We start from the raw sequence: 22,551 nt of genomic DNA on the forward strand, positions 1-22,551 counted from the left end.
AAAACTGGTTGAAGATGAAGAAAGGAGAGGAAAGAATAGATTCAGTTCATGAGTGTCTCTCTTTTTAAATTATAAAGCTTCACTTTAAAAACATAGTATCTTTTTACCCGTTAATTTCCTTTTTTTAGCAGTAACAAATCGATATACGAATTTGACTAACCAACTTTTTTAATTGATGAAACTACTCTACTTATATCCTTCACAGTTTTAAACATCATATTATAATTATGCTTTGAGTGGTGGTGAACAAACATATATATACTTATACTTCGAATTTTTGTTACTACTGTTTTAGTTTTTGTATTGTTTTTACATTTTCGTGGCAATAATATAAACTATCGATCTCTCGTGTTTGTTATATAAACTTATAACTTTTTATTATTTTTTCTTTATCAAAGAAAAAGTACCATTTTTTTTTTTTTGGTAAACATTATGGCATCTTCATTTTTTTTTTGGTATTTTACGAATTAAAAATGGAATATTCTTTGTTGGTTTGCATTCGAGTACTCTTTTATGTATATATATATATTGTTTTTCGTTTTTTTAAAAATCTATATGTTGATAAGTAAATTGACCTATTGGAAAAAATACAAGAAATTCATATAATTGACACAAACATAGTACGCAAATTCTTTTAATTTTGAAATTTTGTCAAATGTTGACGGTGTCTAACATTAACAGGTAAAAAATGTCGTAGTGAAACCATTATGCAAGGAGCAACTGATACCGTCTGTTAACGGAAGTCTTCCGGGTCCAACAATAAACGTTAGAGAAGGCGACACTCTTGTGGTTCATGTCATTAACAACTCAACTTACAATATAACCATCCACTGGTAATTATAGTTTATTGATGTGGTCACATTATTTCATCAAACAATTGTAGGTATCATTAATAGAAGTTTATTTCTTGATTTTATATTTGTAGGCATGGAGTTTTTCAGCTGAAGAGCTCATGGATGGACGGTGCGAATATGATAACTCAATGTCCCATTCAACCAAATAACGACTTCACGTATCGATTCGATGTGACTGGGCAAGAAGGTACATTGTTATGGCATGCACACGTCGTTAATCTACGTGCCACTCTTCACGGGGCTCTCATCATCCGTCCCCGATCCAATCTTCCTTACCCTTTTCCCAAACCCTACAAGGAAGTTCCTCTCATTTTTGGTAAGTCTTTCTCCATTCTAAATTCTAAATCAAGAACAAAGCATGATTTTTCCTAATATGTTTGAAAAAAATAATATTATGCAAGAGCAATGGTGGGACATAGATGTTGGACTTCTCAATTTACGGCCGGCTCCGGTTTCTGATGCTATGCTCATAAATGGAATTGCCGGAGATTCATACCCTTGCTCTAAGAATAGTAAACTTCACTCTTTAATTACTTTAGTTAATTACTTTTGATCTCCTCTTTTAAAACTTCTCCTTATTTTATTGTCATATATCTCTTGGCATTGGTAGGGATGTTTAATCTCAATGTAGTCCAAAGAAAAACATACTTGCTAAGGATTATTAACGCGGCGCTCAACACTCACCTCTTCTTCAAAATAGCAAATCACAATGTCACAGTGGTCGCTGTAGATGCTGTCTACACAACGCCTTACTTCACAGATGTGATGATCTTAACGCCTGGACAAACCGTTGACGCACTTCTCACCGCTGACCAGCCCATCGGAATGTATTACATGGCCATCATCCCTTACATTAGTGCCAACGGGCAACCAACCCCTGAAATCAAGCCCACGAGAGGCTTAATCGTCTATGAAGGTGCTACGTCATCGACTCCAACAAAGCCATTGATGCCTGCGTCGGATGACATATCCACCGCTCACAGATTCTCCTCGAACATCACTAGCCTTGTGAGTGGACCTCACTGGACGCCAGTGCCTCGCCACGTGGACGAGAAAATGTTCATAACGATGGGACTTGGCTTAGATCCATGTCCTCTGAACACCAAGTGTATTGGAGAGTTAGGTCAAAGGTATGCAGGATCTCTCAACAACCATACTTTTGTGTTGCCCGCGAGTATCTCATTACAAGAAGCTTATTTTTACAATATTACTGGAGTATACACCAACGACTTTCCAGACCAACCGCCGATCAAATTTGATTACGTAAATTTCCAACAGCTAACAAGTTATGACTACAAAATGATGTTTCCGGAGAGAAAGACTAGTGTCAAGGTAATTAGATTTAATTCCACAGTCGAGATCGTTTTGCAAAACACAGGGATAATCACCACGGAGAGCCACCCCATGCACCTTCACGGCTTCAATTTCTATGTGTTGGGTTATGGGTTTGGTAACTACGATCATGTCCGTGATGCAAGAAAGCTAAACCTATTTAACCCGCAAATGCACAATACTGTCGGTGTACCACCTGCTGGATGGGTAGTCATCAGATTTATCGCTGATAATCCTGGTTAGCGGAATTTTCAATCTCTAATTTACATGCACACCAACTATCTATGGATTATTATAGAAATATTGAAATTGTATTTTTTTTTTTTTCTTTTTTCTTTTTGCAGGTGTATGGATGTTCCATTGTCACATGGACGCACATTTGCCATACGGGATTATAATGGCTTTCATTGTTCAAAATGGGCCAACACCAGAGACGAGCTTGCCATCTCCACCGTCGAATCTTCCGCAATGCACTAGGGATCCGACGATCTATGACTCTCGGACAACTGACGTTGATTTGTCTTACTAAAAGTAGCTTATTGTTCGTTTTATGCAAGAACATACAAACAAAACAACTACACTAATCGATATGTCAGAGTCGGACAAAGGACTCGAAGCTCTTGCTTACTTGTGGATTGATCAGTCTCTTACACTTCAGGTCCCAGGAAACTTGAATACACCACTCAGCCGACTCTTTCTCATGACGTGTCAAGTTATTACCATTTATCAGCGATAATTTATAGTTTCTTATTTGTATTGTATTTTAAACTATCCATGATATTAATAAATTTAGTTACGATCTACAAAGAAATTGGAAAGTTACGTTAAATAATATATATTTTCGAGATTATTTATGACCGTCGACGTAATTGACGGTGATGAAGATGATCTGCGCCAAAGACTTAAAAGCAAAATGCATCCATTATCTCCGCCAAATAATGCTGATCAAGACTTCCGCCCAAGAAAATTTCCTTCTTTTTTTTTTGATATTTTTTTTTGTTTTTTTTTTTTGTTTTTGTCTTGTCTGAAACAAATTAAAGTTCAGATCTACATATTAGGCATGTTTTATAATGGTATAGCGATAATTATTAAACAGTTACATTTTGGTTAGTTTGGTTGTGGATCATGCTTTCGTAAGCTATAATATTATTATCGAATACTATAGGCTTTTTTGACATCATCATATAGTTTGAATTGTTAAGTTAACAGTGATATGATTTTGAGAATAAATCGTAGTAATCATCAGTTTGTTGTTCGTGTTACAAAATAATATTATCTGGTTTTATGGTGGTTAATGGGGCGCTCGTTTGGGAATATAGATTATTATTTCTTTCTCTTAAAATCAAATTAATAATTAAAAAAGAATACCCGGATAAATGGGCTTTAAGTACGCGTTGGACCTAAATGGGCTAATAAATTGATGAGAATGAGCCGACATAGAAATAAACGGTCATATTTAGCCCAATAATCAACTGTTGTTGACACTGAATCATGATGTTGCGACATGTCTCTGTGTTAATATACTTATTTATAATTTAAATCTACATAGTATATTTTGTTGACCAAATCGATACTATTAGTTACGTTTAAATAGTACTCTTCACCACAAAAAAAAAAGTTACTTTCTAATACTAACAGTAGATGCTTACCGGAGAATAAAACGTTACTTATATTGGCGTAAATGAAATACACTGATATCTATTAAATCAAATTAAAATTTGCATAAATGACAAATAAAAATTTTAAACAGATTCTTCAAGACAAAAAAAAAAAAAAAACTTTCGAACAGGATATACCACTTAAATAGAGAACATGCGAATCATAATAAATAAAATATGAGTTCCCAAAAAGAGAAAGAATATATTAAAAAAAAAAAAAGTTATCTTTTAAATTTGTTTATAAGTGAAGGATGATGGGTTGGACTTTAATTTGGAGATGGAGACAGTGAGTGAACGAATGCAAATTGGCATTAAGTTATTAATTTAAGACTATACAGTATGTTGATCTTTAAAGTCCTAACTCCTAAACTAACCAATCACGCCAGATGAACTCTCGTCATTCTCACATGGGAAAGTCACTTATTAGCTGTAGGTAAAGTAGATTCATGTTTACGTAACTGTGTCGTGTATCCCTTGACCCGAGATGATTTTTATTTCTTCTTCTTTTTTAAACATAAAACGTAGATATTGTAAGATTCAACGTTCCCCTCCTAGTTTATATACTTTTCTTTTCGGGAACATTAATATAAGATCGGTTTTTGGGCCACGTACACCACCACTAAGGGTCGAAATCGTATTAGAGATATCGACCTCTTTACGATTACGGTATTACATCAAACAGCAACACATAAATCAAAATTAATTAGGAGGTAATATTAATCCAAACAAATGTAAAAATATTAATCCAGAGAGTTAAAGTTTTGGCAGTCTTTATTGTTGTTTTGTTATTGTCAACGTGTGCGGTGTGCAACTTGAGATTGCAATTGGCTGATTAATAATTATAGTTATCATTATACTATAAAATAATGCATGGGAGGTTTTATCATTTTAATATCATTACAAAATCTAAAATATATTGTCTTGAACTTTATAAAAAAACACTTTTGTCGGTATAATATTATTATAGTGTCCCACATCTCTCGGCTTAGTTCCTTTCCATAAATACGCATACGAGCTACGAGGGTCTCTCGCAGAGTAGCGTTGTTGACTTAAAAAGAAAAGAAAAAAAGAGTTACAAGTTGGGCAAATTGTTATCACTACTGGGGTAAGTGGTAACGACGACGAGGACGACGATTTCATTTCCTTGCATTATTAACATCAACAAGAATGTATCGACTTCATCTCGCAAACGAAGCCCTCTTCTTCATTGTCTTTCTTCTCTTTTCTTCGATTGCTTCCGCATCTGTTGTCGAACATCTTTTACACGTACGTATTTACTCCTACACCACTTTCTCCTTCTTCTTTTTTTTTTTTTTCTACATAACTTAAATTGAATTGTTTGTTATTTATATATTGTGGGTTTTATATACTATACTACTAAATTTTATTGTATAGGCTATATAGTCACTATTTCTATTAAAAAAAACTATAACGGATCCTCACATTTAGTATGTGGATCCGATCCATATATGATAAAAATCCAAGATAGATTCAGTTCTTCTTCTTCTCTTTGATGAATCTGGAGAAAATTAAAAGAAAAATAGTATGAGAAATGAGAGGAATAAATTAGAGATTGAAGATGAAGAAAGGAGACCAAGAAATATAAAGATTCATTTTATGAGTCTCTCTTTTAAATGATACGCAGAAAGATTCACTTTTAAATTAATTATATTTGTTTTCTGCACTACCAACCTAATGAACTCTCTCTAAACATAATTCATTACCCATTAATTTCCATATTTAGAAATATCATCTTTCTGGTGCACAAAAAAAAAAAAAAAAAAATATCATCTTTCCAATCTTTCTTAGATTTCCTTTTCCCTTTTTCGATGTATTTATGTTAATAAACATTTACGTACTTGACTAATCCACCTTCTATATTGATGACATTACTCAACTGTAATAAATGATACTTAACGGCGTCTGATAACAGGTCCAAAACGTTATTGTGAAACCGTTATGCAAGGAGCAAATAATACCGTCTGTTAACGGAAGTCTTCCGGGTCCAACGATAAACGTTAGAGAAGGCGACACTCTTGTGGTTCATGTCATTAATAACTCAACTTACAATATAACTATCCATTGGTAATTATCGTTAACTAATTTATTGATATGGTCACATTATTTCATCAAACAATTGTAGGTATCATTAATAGAAGTTTATTTCTTGATTTTATATTTGTAGGCATGGAGTTTTTCAGCTGAAGAGCTCATGGATGGACGGTGCGAATATGATAACTCAATGTCCCATTCAACCAAATAATGACTTCACGTATCGATTCGATGTGACTGGACAAGAAGGTACATTGTTATGGCATGCACACGTCGTTAATCTACGTGCCACTCTTCACGGGGCTCTCATCATCCGTCCCCGATCCGGTCGTCCTTACCCTTTTCCCAAACCCTACAAGGAAGTTCCTCTCATCTTTGGTAAGCCTTTCTCCATTCTAATTTCTAAATCAAGAACGAAGCAGGATTATTATTTTCTTTTACAATGAAGATTCTTGATAAACATTTGTAATATGCAAGAACAATGGTGGGACATAGATGTTGGACTTCTCAATTTACGACCGGCTCCCGTTTCTGATGCTATGCTCATAAATGGCATTGCCGGAGATTCATATCCTTGCTCTAAGAATAGTAATCTTCACTCTTTACTTAAGTTAAATTACTTTTGATCTTCTTATGTAAAACTTGTCTTTATTTTATTGTCATATTTTCTTTTGGCATTGGTAGGGATGTTTAATCTCAATGTAGTCCAAGGAAAAACATACTTGCTAAGGATTATTAACGCGGCGCTCAACACTCACCTCTTCTTCAAAATAGCAAATCACAATGTAACAGTGGTCGCTGTAGATGCTATCTACACGACGCCTTACCTCACCGATGTGATGATCTTAACGCCTGGACAAACCGTTGACGCACTTCTCACCGCCGACCAGCCCATCGGAATGTACTACATGGCCATCATCCCTTACATTAGTGCCAAAGGGATACCGACTCCTGATGTCAGCCCCACGAGAGGCTTAATCATCTACGAAGGTGCCACTACATCATCATCATCTCCATCAGAGCCGTTGATGCCTCCATCTAATGACATATCCACCGCTCATAAGTTCTCCTCGAACATCACTAGCCTCGTGGGTGGACCTCACTGGACGCCAGTGCCTCGCCACGTGGACGAGAAAATGTTCATAACTATGGGACTTGGCTTAGACCCATGTCCTCCGAACACCAAGTGTATTGGACCGTTGGGTCAAAGGTATGCTGGTTCTCTCAACAACCATACTTTTGTGATGCCCGAGAGTATCTCTCTACAAGAAGCTTATCTCTACAATATTACCGGAGTATATGCCAACGACTTCCCCGACCAACCGCCGCTTAAATTTGATTACGTAAATTTCCAACAGCGAACCAAATCTGACTACAAGATGATGTTTCCGGAGAGAAAGACTAGCGTCAAGACAATTAAATTTAATTCAACAGTTGAAATCGTTTTGCAAAACACAGGGATACTCACAGCGGAGAGCCACCCCATGCACCTTCACGGCTTCAACTTCTATGTGCTGGCTTATGGATTTGGTAACTACGATCCTCTCCGTGATGCAAGAAAGCTAAATCTCTTTAACCCACAAATGCACAATACCGTCGGTGTACCACCTGGTGGCTGGGTGGTCCTCAGATTTGTCGCTAATAATCCTGGTTAGCCAACTTTATATTTTCTATATACGTACTAGTGTGATTAGTGTGAAATACTGACATTTGTATTTTTGCAGGTGTATGGCTGTTCCATTGTCACATGGATGCACATTTACCATACGGGATTATAATGGCTTTCATTGTTCAAAATGGGCCAACTCCAGAAACGAGCTTGCCATCTCCACCGTCGAGTCTTCCGCAATGTACCCGGGATCCGACGATCTATGACTCTCGGACAACTAACGTTGATTTGTCTTACTAAAAGTAGCTTAGCTTATGGTTCGTTTTAATGCTTCCTTACCATTTATTATATTTATTAAACCTTATCAAAACATTGATTTATCACTGGAGCAAGACACTGAGGCGATAACATACAAACAAAACTAACAACTTTACTAATCATTGTCCTTCGAATTGGCTGTTATAAGTCAATCTTTTTGTTATTGTTGACAAAAAAAAACTTTACTAATCCATATATCAGAGTCTGACTCGGACTCGAAGCTATATATTGCTTAATTGTGGATGGGTCAGTCGCTTGCTTCAGGAAATTTGAATACTCCCATTTTCAGCTATAATTTATAGTTTCTTATATTTACTGTATTCTTCGTCATGATATTGCTAAATTCAGTTATGATCTACAAAACAATTGGAACATTACGTAAATAACATATATTCACCATGATTTTGGTCATAGTGTTGTATCTCTCTGTGATTTTGACTCCCTTCTTTACGAGACAACACAATACAAGTTGGGAAAATTATAACAAAGACTAATTGATCATTAGATACTCTGCTTGTGTCCAGAGTTTAGACTCTACCAACAGGAGATAAGGGTGGAGCCAAAGGAGAAGATGATTTTACGGTGGTCTTTGCCTCGGAAGCACATGTTATAACCGTCACGCACACAAAAAACGCTTGCAACGGTGAAACCAACGGACCAAACTCCACCCTGTAGATCCCTGTCTTTAGCTCAATCATCGCCAAAGCTGGACCAGACTCTTGTTCACTTCCTTCCTGCAATGTAAAAGAGTACATTCAAGAACACGGTATAAACAACCCCATAATAGAAAAACACAAAGAACATACACAGATTTACATGGTAATATGTACCTGGTCCAACAGTTCGAAGGTTTGATTGAATTCATGGAGGTGTGATTTGTTAGAGAGGACATGGAGTTTACATCCAACATCCCAGCCACCGCAGTCGCATAAACCTCCAGATCTCCACCGACTAATTAACGGTGATGGTGCTCCTTTCTCCGGGAAACTGTGAACGCCGCCTGGAATGATCACACTCGTTTCCTCGAGGCCAGTACAGTTTTCTTCGACCGGCTTCTTTTTTATAACTACAGCTGCAACCTCTTTTCTCCCTTTCACTTGCTCTGACTCATCAAACAGAACTGATTCCCTAATAACAGGAGATATGATTCTGAACTTCTGCTCGGTTAAGTCTGAGCTCATGGAGTTGCTCAACCGCATTTGACCAATTAAATTGTAGACAAACCCGCAGTGTTTCTCTTTGTGTCCATGGATAAGCCAGCTTCCGCTTTTTTTCTTTTTGACTTCATTAACTGAGTAAAACGTGCAGTACTGAACAGAATCATCTTTGAATGATGAGCTTTTCATTGAACCCCCAAGAATACTTCTGCTGCTGCTGTTGTTGTTATCCTCGACCACAAACTGAAACAGAGGGATGCCGTTTCTAATCGTTAGCTGAAAAAGAGCTCTGGTTCTCGAAGTATCTTGCTTCTTTTCATCCTGAAGTTGTATGTCGCTCTTGGTTGGGTTTGGATTGGAAGAACTTGACCTTGCTTTCGATGGAAGAACATTTTCAGAGCCTTTTGGTTTCAATAAAGGGTCAAGAAACCGTCTTAGAGGGCTAACTCGAGATCTGCAATGAGTGTTGTGGCTCTCCGGGTTACTTGACTGAGATGGACAAACTGAACCATCGAATCTCATAGAGCTAGACTTGAAGGCATCCTGAGAAGGTTGGCCATCTGAATCCTCTTTCACGCTGAAACTTCTGCTGAGACGACCAAAGCTAAAACTAAACCGCTTGCTTGGTGAATGGTGTCTCTCCTTTCTTGATTCATCTTCGCGTATTTCTTGATCAAATATCCTCGAAGCCGTCTTTGAATGCCTTCTCCCACTAGACCGTTCCTTTTTACCCGAAAGTTCAGCACCAAGAGGCAACATCCTATCTTCAGAATATTTCTCTAGGTCGATAGAGAGTGGACAGGAACGGTTAGCTTCCCTTGCTCCCCTCATGTTATCATCCAGTGACTGGGGCTCACATGAAAGAGTGCTGCTTTGTGACTGTTTTCTTGAACGAAGGAGAAAAATGTTGCTGAACTCCTGCTTTTCACCAGTTGTAGAAGCTTCATTGAACTTCTTCTCAACACAATGTCTTGCACTTTCTGTAGCTCTTTCCCCTGCTCTCTTCTGAGTATCCCTATCCCGGACCACTAAGTTTTTCTTCATGGACAGTGATCCACCAGAGTTTCCCATTTCTGACAATAAACCTGAAGAGGATTCCTGATTCGAATGCGATCTTCTGCTCTTCCTAGGTTCCACTGCTTTGTGATCTCTTCCAGAGGGCTTACTGCTACAAGTTTCTATTTCCTGCTTATTTAATGAATCCCTAGAAGCCAACACAGGTTCCAAAGAATGTTGAAGATCCCGGAAGGCTTTAACTTTACCGAGATTTGAGCAAGTGGGGAATTGGTCATCAATCTCACACTTGTGATGAGATTCATTGGGAACAACTACTCCTGAGGTAGAAGTAGTAGCAAAACCACAACTAGACACATGTCTCTCACTTTTCCCTGATCTTGCTCGACCACGCTTCCATTTCTCAAGACGATCCCAATCCAAGACTCCAACATTCAAAACATTACTCTGTGGTACGCTCTCTTCACCTCTATCTACACGCTGGAGATAACCTGGCAACTTGGACATATATTTCACAAGCTCGTCCTTGTCTTCCAAACTCTCATCGACACATTCCTTTCGACGACTATGGCTTGAACGTTTCGTTCTGACACGAAGAATCTCACTGTCTGTGCCACTTGTTGGACACTCCTTCATCTCTGCTCCTCCTTTATGTAACCTCGCATCCGCCATATCTGACGCCGTTCTTCTTTGGCTCTGTTTCAGAACATCTCCAAGCTCAGTTCTTGTAGCCATTATCCATCTACAACAGAGAACCAATGAAACTTATTTCCATTGAAACAAATATAGCACTAAAAAAAAAACAAATCTTTCAGAATGATTGACCAGAGCACAATGTGTAAAGACTAAATCTTTGATATGAAGAAAGGAAGGAAGAAGCACAGAGCAAAAAAATCTAAATCTGCTTAAACCCAAACCTCCAACGCATTCTCAGGAACATTAACGCATGATTTGTCCCGGCGAAAGAAACAAAATAGAAAGGGAGAAAAGAAACATTACCATTACAAAGCGAATGTATAAATCCAGAAAGGTTTCATAAAATCTCAAACTCGAGTTGGTGCCTGGAATCGTCGAAGAGAAGAAAACAAAATAATTGTTATTATTATTATGTGGAGGCAGAAGAAGGAAGGGAACAACGTGGAGTAGAAGCAAAATCGAAAAACACAAACCTCAGAAATCAAGATTCAATCTTGTTCAGATTTAACGTAAATCAAGAAAAGGTTTAGTGATCAGAGAGGAAGAGAGAGAGAGAGAGAGAGAGAGAGGAAGGAATCGAGGAAGAAGTAGCGCAGAGAATCTTCTTCTTCTTCGCCGCTTAAGAGAAGGCCCTTCGCGTAAAAAGTGATCGTACGGTCGAGATTAATAGCGATGATGGATCGTGTGGTTGATATGAACTGAAGGCCCATTAAGGAGACTTCCGTTTTATTTCTTCTTTTTTTCCGTATCGCATCCCCAAAAAAAAGGAAACGCAGATAATAATTTAATAAGACAATGCTGACGTCGGCACGTATAAGTTTCTTATCTTTTTTGTTTTTCCACTTTTTTCTCCCGATTTTGGCATATCTTTACAATTATTTGTCCGTTACGGCTTTACAAGGTTTAATAATAATATCATGTGATGAACAAAACGTATTATATATATAGATGTTAAAATTGGCTTAATAATCTGGTTTATATATTCTAAAATCAGATCAAATGATATTATTAGTAAACTTTCTTTTATATTTTTTATCTTGCACATGTATGCCACCACAATTTACATGTCTTTATATTTGTTGTCATATAAAAGAAAACAAAATATTGTTTTCTGCACGAGGAGCCTGTTATTTGTTTGACTAAAAAGAGCACTTAGAGATCATTAATCCAATTAGAATAGAGTAAGTACTATATGTTATTATTATTATTATTATTTCGATAAAGTAAAAGGGCAGTCTCTCTACTTTTACCTTTTTTCTGTCGTCTCTCTCTTTTTCTCCTAACATTATGATAGAGCAAGCACGTCGTAAACTTGTTAAATATCTGTTGTAGTTTCTTTGACTAACAAGACAAAGTTTACTATGGTCTGTTTTTAAACAATATACCTTCAACGAACGCATTTAAAACATTACGTATCTCTTATTATACGTGTTTAAGAAATTGCAAAGTACATCGGCTTGCATCGGCCAAAAGGGAATTAGAAGCTTACTCAATGAATCTCGAGATTATAAAGATTTAAGAACATGCTTTATGGTCCAAAACCAATGCTTTCAATCATGGGTTTTGAATATGATATGATTTAGCCGTAAGATGACTCGGTTACTAAGGTGCTTTTGATCAAGAAATGCGACTTTACTCTTTACACATTGCTTAATTCATTTCTATCCTAGAAATTCAAAGAAAAGATATAATCGATATTCTTTTATTTATTTTTGTTTATCGAAATCAAAATCATATTATATTATTACATCTTTTTTTTCTTGTCAACAATCAATTATTCATAGAACATGCACGTACATAAACAGTAAAGTTATCATCACTATCATCTTTATAGAAAAGGAAACAGAGGTTATGATTCATTTTTGCAATTTCACATTGATAAAAAAGATAATGTTATTGGGGAAGCAAATAATGTTTCCAAGTTTTTCAACAAAACAACCAATCTGCGCGATGTCAGGTTTTGTCCGGGTCTAACTTTGTAATAGGTTGCACTAGAGAACAAAATTTGTTACATTATTTAAAATATATTAATTTTATTAGGTGATTCTTTAAATATAGTATTTTCTTAATATAGCTTTTTTGACATTTTGAATAACTTTTTAATCTTCTTAGAAGGAAAAAGACGATCCTCTTTGCTTTCTGTTGTTGGCAACATCCCCTTGCTTAGCTGCATGTAATTTAAAAAAGTTTGGTCTCATTTACTTATTAGCAGCATCTAGTATTCTAGTGTACTTTCCCAAACGGGTTTTGTATATAAGGCCCAGAATAACATATTATTAGGCCCATATATTGTGGCCCAGTAAAATTATGTAATCAAACGCAAAAGCCGTAACTAAGAACTTAACGGGTTTGCTTCGGTCCATTACGAAGAACTTTATAAAGTACAGGTCTTATTAGGGATTTAAAATTCTCTTCTTGTCTGAGTTTTGTAATTTTCAAAATCCTTAAACTTTTTGGTGCAATTTAGGCATAAAACAAACAAATAGAAAGATAACTTAGTTTGTAGCTCAAGGAAATGAGATATTTTGTTAAAGAACTTTTGATTATGGATGGATATTGGGTAGTGTAAGTTGAAAGTCATGTTCTTGTTAAAAATAATGATATAGCGTAAGGAGAAATTAAAAGTTGATGAAATGTTTTGTAAGAATGGAATGAGTAGATAATATTCTTTAATTTTATATCATTCCAGGCTTTCTTCAGCTGCAATATTTCATTTAACTATCATTTTAGTAGTTGTATTCATATATGTGAAACTCAAAACTCTCGATGTGATTATAGAACACACAAAATCATGATAGTTTAATTGTTCAAAGTATTATTCAAATATTTATTTACTTTCTTTGTCATCGTGTTGCGTTTGTTAATAACAAAAGGTGGAACACTTTGGACCTTATTTTTAGGGTTGCTTTGTAAGGGAAACAACGACGTACAATACGACAACTGATATAGAACAAAGAGACAAAACATCAAGTTGTTTGCATTGCTCGACACATCTATTATGTACACATTACGACATTACGAAAATATGAAAAAAAAAAAAACAAGAAAATTTGAGTAAATATTGCCAAAGATATTTAACTATGCAAGCAAGAAGAAAGTTGTGGAATTTTAACATCTTTCACACCTTAAAATCTTAGGCAAGAAAGAAGTGAAGGTTGTGCCTATTTTCACAAAAGAAATATATTTGTATGGAATTATATACTATGAGATAAGTAAAGGGAAATTTCATAACTTTTTTTTTATATAAAACGTGTAGTGACCACTCTGGATCGTAACATATAAGCAAAGACATGAAAACCGTTAGGGAATATTATGGTTAGGTTAGAAGTAGAACCAAAGACAAAAGCACCACTTTCTTCTAACCTTTTTATCCTTAGAGCTGGACCAAATTGTGGTCACCGTGCATGGAGCTAGCCTATACGGCTATACCATTCATTAATTATCAAACTTGTTAAATGTAAATGAAAACATATATAGAACGATTTTGATAAACTATATGAGTTTTAATACTGATATTGAATTTATCCTTCACGTGTTAATTAAATGTGTTTTCTTTGACATACAGTATGATTTTTACCATGAAGGCTTGAAAGAGAGGAAGCATTCATTGTTTGGGAGTGAATGCTTCACGAAGTAACAATTTTTTGAAATTTGTAAATTATTTTCTTTAGAAATTCAAAATATTTAAAAGTTCGATCCAGTGACTGTCTTTGACTTCAAGTGAGAGTCATTAATTTAGTATTGAGATTATATAAATATTAAACTCGTTATAAAGAAAGAAAAAAAGAGGAATTGTCAACTATATAGGAATACAAATTGTTTTATCTTGTTTTGAGATGCTCTTAGCCCTTACATATGCACATTAGGATCATGAGACTTCTTTGTATTGGCACTATTTGTATAGTGTGACATCTTTTCTTTTCTTGGTGTGTAATCATTAATTATGAAATTACCAATCTTCACTCGGAAACAAAAGGAATACAAATTGTGTTTGTAGATGATTAGATGTATTGTACCGTTGGAATATATCATCTGATGAATGAATGCGACTTTCTTTTTTCTTCTTCTTTAATTAGTTCCAAACTCATTTAAATTGAATACGTAAAAAAGAAATGTACAATCTTAGTGAATACGTCATTCTATTGGTTATCAAATCACAATCCAATTTTTTTCTAAAAGAGCGATGACAAAATTAACAAAAACGAAACAAGAGAACATCGTAGATGGATCCGTCAATTACACGATTCCCATAATAAATATAAATATAAAAACAATTAAATTTTAAACTATATAGTATAAATTTAAATCTTGTCGTCATTGATTTGTATTAGTTTACAATTAAATTAAGGGAATTAAAATAATACTAATCACCTCTTCTGGTTTAGTGAAGATAAAGTTGGTGTTTTTAAATCAATGTTGAAGATGCAGAGATCGAGGTGGAAGAGGAGGAGGAGGAGAGAGCAAGAGAACCTCATCACTCACAGACACACACTCACTGCATTTTTTCTCTTTTCTTTTCTCAGAAAAAAAAAGTTCAATATTTTTCCCGAGAAAATAAACTGAAAGATTCAGATCGAAAAAAGAAAGAAAGAAGGGGTCTCTCATAAATGTAATGCGATTCAAGCACGAGAATATCCAGAGAGCGAGAGAGATTAAAAAAGAGGCTCCTTTGAGCAGTTTGATTTCACGTTTTTGAGCAGAGCGAAGACTTTGTCTGAAGAGAGATTTTGCGGCGTAGCAATGGGTGATTCGTCGGAAGATTTGAAAGTCGACATGCCGCAAGTGGAAGAAGAGAAAGCTAGAGAAAGCAGTTGCTGCAGCTCTGAAACAACCAGACAAGAGGAAGAACAAAGTCCTAGTAGCACCGAGGATTTCACTGCTTCTCCGGTTTCATCTCGTTGGTCGGTGAAGAATGTCGACGGAGATAAGAAGATTCGTTCGGATTGTGTGAAACAGTCGAGAGTTTCAGGTTCGTCATGTCCGTCCAAATGCACCCACCAAGTGTTTGCTTTTATTCCTCACTGGGACACTGACGATTTCATGTTTTATTCATCGAGCTTAAAAAGCTCGTAGCTTTGGACGTCTGTGTGAATTTATAAGGTTGTTCTGTTCTTCTGGTTTTATTATGTAGAGATTGAGATGATGAAGGAAAGGTTTTCGAAGCTTCTGCTCGGAGAAGATATGTCAGGTTCTGGGAATGGTGTCTGCACGGCGTTAGCCATCTCAAACGCAATCACTAATCTTTGTGGTATGTCGAAATGGAGTTGCTTTTCATTATTTGTTGGTAACAACTCTTTGAACAGATCTTGATAGGCTTTGACTTTGTGTTTTGCTTGAATTGTTTAAAACAAATTAAGCTACTTTGTTCGGGCAACTATGGAGGTTAGAACCACTGCCTACAGAGAAGAAAGAGATGTGGAGAAGAGAAATGGAATGGCTTCTCTGTGTGAGTGATCACATTGTAGAGATGACTCCAACTTGGCAAACTTTTCCTGATGGAACCAAACTTGAGGTACAGACTAGACAGCCTGCTGTAACAATTGGATGTGTTAGGTTTCTTTTTTTGTTGTTTCGAGTTCTCTATTTGTGGATAAGAAACACTAAAATCTTCGGATTATTGACTCAGTCTTTTTCTGGTTCCCTTGATGTAGATAATGACTTGCAGACCAAGATCAGATCTTTATGTTAATCTCCCAGCACTCAAGAAACTAGATAACATGCTCCTTGTGAGAACCTGTCACCTCTCTCACCTTACCGAGTGTTTCTTTATGTAATTTAAGCAGCAAAGGTTTCATTTTTCTTCACCTTCCATCTTTGCAGGAGATATTAGATAGTTTTGAGGAGACAGAGTTTTGGTATGTTGACCAAGGAATCATGGCGCACGAATCAGCAGCGGATGGATCATCTTCTTTCCGAAAATCTTTTCAGAGACAGGAAGACAAATGGTGGCTTCCGGTTCCACGGGTTTCACCAGGAGGTTTACAAGAAAACTCAAGAAAACAGTTGCAGCATAAACGTGACTGCACTAATCAGATACTAAAAGCTGCCATGGCCATCAACAGTATCACACTTGCTGACATGGAAATCCCCGACTCATACCTCGAATCTCTTCCACGGGTAAGAAAACAAACTATGCATATATCACGCTGACACACTCCATTATGAAAGCTAAAGTTTGCATTTTTCTTTGTATGTTTCAGAGAGGAAGATCTTGCCTCGGTGATTTAATCTACAGATACATTTCATCGGATCAATTTTCACCTGAATGTCTTCTTGATTGCCTTGACTTATCCTCTGAACATCAAGCCATAGAGATAGCTAACCGAGTCGAGTCATCAATCTATCTATGGCACAAGAGAACTAATTCCAAGCCAGCTACAAATACTAGAACATCGTGGGAAATGGTGAAAGAACTAATGGTTGATGCAGAGAAGCTAGAGTTAATGGCGGATCGAGCTGAAAGTTTATTGCTTTCTTTAAAACAACGGTTCCCAGGTCTTCCTCAAACCGCACTAGACATGAGCAAAATCCAGTATAACAAGGTTTCTTTCTACAACACAGAAATCAAATGCCATATCACTCTGCTTCTTTTAATCTGCACTAAACGATTTCCTTTTTCTCTGTTTTAGGACATTGGGAAATCAATTCTGGAAAGCTACTCGAGGGTTCTAGAGAGTTTAGCATTCAACATTGTTGCACGTATCGATGATTTGCTCTTTGTTGATGATCTTACAAGACATTCATCGGACCAGATTCCAACAACATTAGGCAACGACGGTAGTGACGCTCTTAAGACCACCGCGTTGCCTGTTTCAAACTACACAACTCCGAGCTATTCGCCTTCAAAACAGGAGCTCCGATCATCAATAACAGTTCCGCCATCTCCTTCCCGGTTCAAGATTCCTCACAGTAGCAGTGTTAAAAGGGTTTTGACAGCTTATGTAACGAAGAACGAACCAAGATTAAAGGATATTCCAGTAGAAAGATCGAGCCACTCTCCGTCAGGCGAGAGATTGTCTCTCGAGAAGTGCATGAAGGAATCATTGAATGTGTCGAACCTTGATCCTGGGATTTGAATTACTTACTACTCCTTGGTGTTTATGGATCCCTTTTCCTATGATCCTAAATCTTTTATAATGTTTCTTTTTCTTTCTTGTGTGTAGTTTAGTTTTGTAATATAATAATTGGAAAGACGGGATTTGACTTTGAGATTACAAGTTACAACAAAGAGGAGTTAACTAAACCAAATTTTTGAAGAGTCAGTAAAGTCTAATGAATGCATTTTGGAAATTTAAACCCAAATATGAACGCTACAAAGAGGATGAACAATTTAATAGAATCAAGAACTAGGACAAATGTAAAAAGAATCTCATTGGAATCTTTCGAGGACACATCTTTATGACAAAAGGCAGAAGAATCTCAACATTGTTCTCCTCAAAACTCAAAAGTAGATTCCCATCAAAACCTGATAAGGAACCTTTCATAACATCAACTCAAACCGATGATAACCAGACCGATAATTAAAGATTCATATACCGTATTATAAGTGTATAATAACTGTTTCCTTCGACTGAAACAGAACCAAAAAGAGTTTACTTTATTTATATGCGTGGAAACTGGAGATCTATACTACAGCGTTTTTGTACAAAACCATCAACGGTTTATCTATGTAATTAAGGGAAACTTAAATCTGAACCGGTCGGGTCAATCGCTAAACCACGACAAGGGCCAAAAAGAAAAAAAGAAAAAAAAAACACTCCCCTGTTTTGCAAGTAGCTAGCTAGCTTCAAACTTCTTCCATACTTTTGTAATAATAAGATGAGAAGTTACTAAAAACAACGGATCCACAGCTACTCCTATCTTCCTTTCTTTTTGTTCCTATTTACCTGCAAATTCCAAAACCGAACAAATCAGATTTTCATGTCTTAGAACCTAAAGCAGAATCGTTCCAATGGATGTTTGGCTTCATTATCCTGTACCTTGCTTTTGTAGTTATAACAGTTGCTCACGTAGTAAGATCTCTACTTAATAATACAGAGATCCTGTAAAACATTTCAGGAATGGTTAGAGAAACGATTTCCCCATAACGGAACAAAATGATCAAAAGATGAGAATCGATACCTTGCCACCAATTTCCTCTTGATGCACTTCCGGAATCATCTTCGCCTCCATCTTTCTTGTTCTTCAAAACAAAAGATACAAAATTCTAATAAGATTCTTTAGAAACAATAATCTAAAGCGCGATAAGTACTTGTGGTTCTAAAACTCAACAAAAGCTCCACAAGACTTAAGTACTCTAGATAAAAGAAAGTTTCTAGCTTTGACAAGGCAAACCGCTAGCTGAACATTAGGGCCAAGAGTAACTGGTCATTAGATCATATACCGTAGAGTTGACGGTGGGATTCTGAGGCTGGAAATAAACATCAGGGCCACCGTAATAGATGGAAGAACTCAGATGACAAGGTTGTACTCTCTGATCCTGCTGATAAGCTGAACCAAGATTCTCCTGCTGTTCCCTGTTTCTATCAACATCACCTGCAAACAAAATTCTCAGATAAATAAACAAGCATAACAAAAGACCATTTCATAGATGATGTATTTTGATTATTATGATTACCAGATTTGGAGGTTTTGTCGTTCCAGCCACCAGTCACAGTCTCTTGTCGCATAGATTCTCTACCCAGAACCTGAAACAAGAACAAAACCAATAAATTTTCTAAATAGAGAAGAATAGTATCAAATTCTTCATAATGGAGAAACTTGTGTTCCAAGCCACGAATCACTTTAAATTCTTCTTCTTCTTCCTCTTTAGTGTTCTTATTGTTAATTTTGGGGTTGTGGGGTCTTCGATTTTAAAAAATCTCTCTTTTTGAAAATCCACTATTTGCAACAAACAAACAAACAAAATAAACTTTGACAATTCAAATATTCTGAATACGAAATTGAGAATACATCAGTCAATCAATCAATTAATTAATTCAGCTAAATGATCAAATCAGGTAAATCATCGTTTCGATTGTGAAAACCCTAATTCCTAAATCCCCAATGAAAACTCAAATCGAAATAGAAACAGAAACCGAGATTTACGAACATCATCGAAAAGGTAAATTCAAACACCGACAAAATCGAATTCCAAAGAGAAGAAAAAAAAAAATCGAAACTTTACCTTAGGAGGAGGAGCAAAAATGGATCCGAAAATCCCAGAAGAGGAAGAAGGAGAAGAAGGGTTCTCTCTAGAACCAAAAAGCTCAGAGGTTAACGAAGAAGAAGAAGGAGGAGAGGAGGAAGAGGAAGATGAAGCCTTCTTCTTTCTTCCTTCCATTGAATTGGTCGCTCTTTTTAAGCTAAACCCAGAAATCTCTATATACTATACACACATATATACGTATTTGTATTTATGTAATATACGTACTTGTCTATATATATATATATAGTGGAGAGAGAGAGAGATGTGTATTGGTTTATACGAAGATGAAGTTTACAGAGAGAAGTAATGTGGTGAGATGAAAGGGGAAGCAAAAGTGTGTGGTCACTCTCGGCAATTTATAGAGCTGGTTCGAGAGAGCTAATTAATTCACTACAACTAATTTATTTTGTTGTGGGGTAGTTAATTCACTAATTACCCTATCAAATCTCAAAAGTAATTTTCTTTCCTTATACTAGAAAACAAAAAAAAAGGTTAAGAGAATTTTTTTAATACACACATACTATGTTGTTTCCAACGTTTTAATTAAAGACATTTATTTATGGTGTCACTGGTGACGTTATTATACCCCTGGGATATTATACTTTTTTTTGTTAATTATTATTTAGTGAAATGGTAAAAAAACAGTAAGAAATGAATAAAAGTGTTTTCTTCTACGTGTCTCTATGGCATATATATTGATCTCTAAAGTGTTTATATCTTTGTGTAAATAGCTCATTAACTTTAACTGATAATATAATAACTTTTTTGAATTTAAAGATACTTAAAGCTAGGTTTGAACCAACATCAACTAAACAGGCAACTGATGAAATTTTATATCTAAAAGATTAGCGCATATCATCAATGGAGGAAAGAAACGTCGGTAGTTGGAATTCATGTCAATGTCATAATAGTAAAAGATAAGCTTAAAGAGAATAATGTTGTGTCAATATCTCTCTAGCTATTACCGTTATCTAGTTAACTCCCACATACAACTTCCCACTGTAGAGGTGTCTGACGAAGACGATCGACACGTGGTAATGGAATTGAGAGAAAGAGAGTAGGACCAAAACTTATCTTACAATACAAAGGTCGGTTAGTTACCACTTACCAACTTCCTTAGCCACGAGTCACTCCAAAAAAAACACGAAATATAATCCAAAATGGATAATTAACGAACCCCTTATAAAAAGGATGGGTCAAAGTTCGTTGGGTTTATTAATCCTTTGACTCTTCCGCTTCTCTCATTCGCTCTTTTGTAGATATCAGTTTCACGTGACAGTTAAAATAAAAACAAAACAAAACCTTATCTCTTTTTCTATTGTCGGCTGCAACATTGAACTTGACCTTTATTATTTATAAAAGCTGAAATTAATAGACAATTATTATTTACAAAAGAGTTGAAAATTTAGTTGATTTGACGGTAAAATGAAAAAAGTAAAGATTCAATTACGTCTTGGCTTTTGTGATTATTTTTGAGGAATCTCACAATTAAATTACATAATATAAATAGATTGAAAGCTTTTTGCTTAAATAAACATATAAAACTAGACCACATGATGGACAAAAAACTTAACAAAAAAAAAAACTAAAATATTATATAATGAATTATATTTTAAATTTTAATCAAACGAATTAATAGGAAGACTATGCATAAATATTAGTATTTTTCACCTAATACACATACAGTATATAGTGTTTTGGATAACAATTATAATAGAGACAAAAATAAAAAGAGAGTTAATTTGTAGAATGTGAACATAGTTAGCTGGGGGGAACTTGGTTGCATGCGGGAGATACGTCGGGGAAACTGCTAACTACGACACCTTTCCTTATTCCTCTTATCGAGATTCTAATACAAATTACATCTTTCTTCGTCTCACTATTACTCATGTTTCCTCAATATTAACACAAGTCATTTCTATTTACTTCATCTCATCAAGAGTTTCTTTTTTTTTTCATTTTATTTAACTCCCTAGGTGTTGTTAACTAAACATTTAGCTTAAAAAAAAAGGGATATGTGATCTAAAAAGACATTTAGCTTCAAGATATGACCTTTAAAAAACAAAAAAAGTATGTGACATAAAACGAAATTAAAAATAAAAATAAGTAAATAAGGATAGACGATTGAAATTATATATATAGTACATGTGGAAATAAAAAGGCGTATCATTAGTATAATATAATTTAAAATTGTGGTAGTTAGCAAGATTTTGGCTAGCGAATACGAAATGAACTTGACCAATTATATAGAGCCCAATAGATTTGTGGTTTCAAATGTGATGTTAGATTATTGGTTGGGTAGAGAGAGAGAGAGAGAAAGACAGAGTGCAATGTGTCTTTGGGCTCCTTATTTGAAACCCAATGGGCCGAAAAAATGAAAATGGTGTTAGACCAACTGTGGTTTCGAAAGAAGGAGGTAAAGAACGTAAAGTGAACGAGCCAGGAACTGAACCGTGGAAGGTTACTATCGTACCACTAGACAACTGGTGCCTCTTTTTACTGACTATTTTTGGAAATATTTTAAAACATGATAATTCAAGTAATTAAAGAGATTTTTCTGATTTTCATTTTAAAACAAAATTAAAAGAATTAAAGCCTCAAAAATATTAGTAAAAGTAAAAAACCAAGTAGATGGAGAGAGAGAGAGAGAGAGAGAGAGAGAGGATGATGGCGT

At 35.6% G+C, this 22,551-nt stretch overlaps 5 protein-coding genes across 6 annotated transcripts in view; 3 read left to right on the forward strand and 2 right to left on the reverse strand.

The window, feature by feature from the left end:
- The window catches only part of LOC17882297 (laccase-8), a 3,548-nt gene extending 661 nt beyond the window's left edge, over window positions 1–2,887 (forward strand). Inside the window, exons 2-6 of the mRNA XM_023781248.1 lie at window positions 682–833; window positions 926–1,170; window positions 1,256–1,366; window positions 1,465–2,424; window positions 2,531–2,887. Coding sequence (XP_023637016.1) covers window positions 682–833; window positions 926–1,170; window positions 1,256–1,366; window positions 1,465–2,424; window positions 2,531–2,715 — 1,653 coding nt within the window. The 3' untranslated portion in view covers window positions 2,716–2,887. The remainder of the gene's footprint in view (window positions 1–681; window positions 834–925; window positions 1,171–1,255; window positions 1,367–1,464; window positions 2,425–2,530) is intronic.
- A 2,088-nt stretch (window positions 2,888–4,975) lies between these two features.
- On the forward strand, window positions 4,976–7,888 carry LOC17884319 (laccase-8). Its single transcript, XM_006287288.2, has 6 exons — window positions 4,976–5,110; window positions 5,778–5,929; window positions 6,030–6,274; window positions 6,374–6,484; window positions 6,581–7,546; window positions 7,621–7,888. Exons 1-6 carry the CDS (start codon window positions 5,012–5,014, stop codon window positions 7,803–7,805), a joined length of 1,758 nt encoding a protein of 585 aa, XP_006287350.1. The 5' UTR covers window positions 4,976–5,011; the 3' UTR covers window positions 7,806–7,888.
- Window positions 7,889–8,171: 283 nt separating this feature from the next.
- LOC17884557 lies at window positions 8,172–11,276 on the reverse strand. 2 transcript variants are annotated; one of them, XM_006286394.2, is made up of 4 exons: window positions 11,164–11,276; window positions 10,994–11,055; window positions 8,654–10,736; window positions 8,172–8,557 (listed from the first exon to the last, which is right to left on the reverse strand). In XM_006286394.2, the coding sequence occupies exons 3-4, from the start codon at window positions 10,727–10,729 to the stop codon at window positions 8,351–8,353; spliced, it is 2,283 nt and encodes a 760-aa protein (XP_006286456.1). In that variant the 5' UTR covers window positions 10,730–10,736; window positions 10,994–11,055; window positions 11,164–11,276; the 3' UTR covers window positions 8,172–8,350. The 2 variants fall into 2 exon arrangements, with proteins under 2 accessions (XP_006286456.1, XP_023637050.1); XM_023781282.1 differs by lacking the exons at window positions 10,994–11,055; window positions 11,164–11,276 and having other exon boundaries at window positions 8,654–10,958.
- Window positions 11,277–15,101: 3,825 nt separating this feature from the next.
- Window positions 15,102–17,899, forward strand: LOC17881663 (rop guanine nucleotide exchange factor 7). The gene is made up of 7 exons (XM_006287355.2): window positions 15,102–15,659; window positions 15,822–15,938; window positions 16,048–16,202; window positions 16,342–16,416; window positions 16,511–16,807; window positions 16,891–17,232; window positions 17,320–17,899. Exons 1-7 carry the CDS (start codon window positions 15,431–15,433, stop codon window positions 17,764–17,766), a joined length of 1,662 nt encoding a protein of 553 aa, XP_006287417.1. The 5' UTR covers window positions 15,102–15,430; the 3' UTR covers window positions 17,767–17,899.
- Window positions 17,900–18,261: 362 nt separating this feature from the next.
- On the reverse strand, window positions 18,262–20,188 carry LOC17881569. The gene is made up of 6 exons (XM_006288780.2): window positions 19,857–20,188; window positions 19,308–19,377; window positions 19,074–19,225; window positions 18,812–18,872; window positions 18,670–18,732; window positions 18,262–18,576 (listed from the first exon to the last, which is right to left on the reverse strand). Exons 1-5 carry the CDS (start codon window positions 20,010–20,012, stop codon window positions 18,716–18,718), a joined length of 456 nt encoding a protein of 151 aa, XP_006288842.1. The 5' UTR covers window positions 20,013–20,188; the 3' UTR covers window positions 18,262–18,576; window positions 18,670–18,715.
- Window positions 20,189–22,551: the final 2,363 nt, after the last annotated feature.

This window comes from Capsella rubella, unplaced genomic scaffold (genome assembly GCF_000375325.1).
Source record: "Capsella rubella cultivar Monte Gargano unplaced genomic scaffold, Caprub1_0 scaffold_6, whole genome shotgun sequence".
Lineage (NCBI taxonomy): Eukaryota > Viridiplantae > Streptophyta > Magnoliopsida > Brassicales > Brassicaceae > Capsella > Capsella rubella.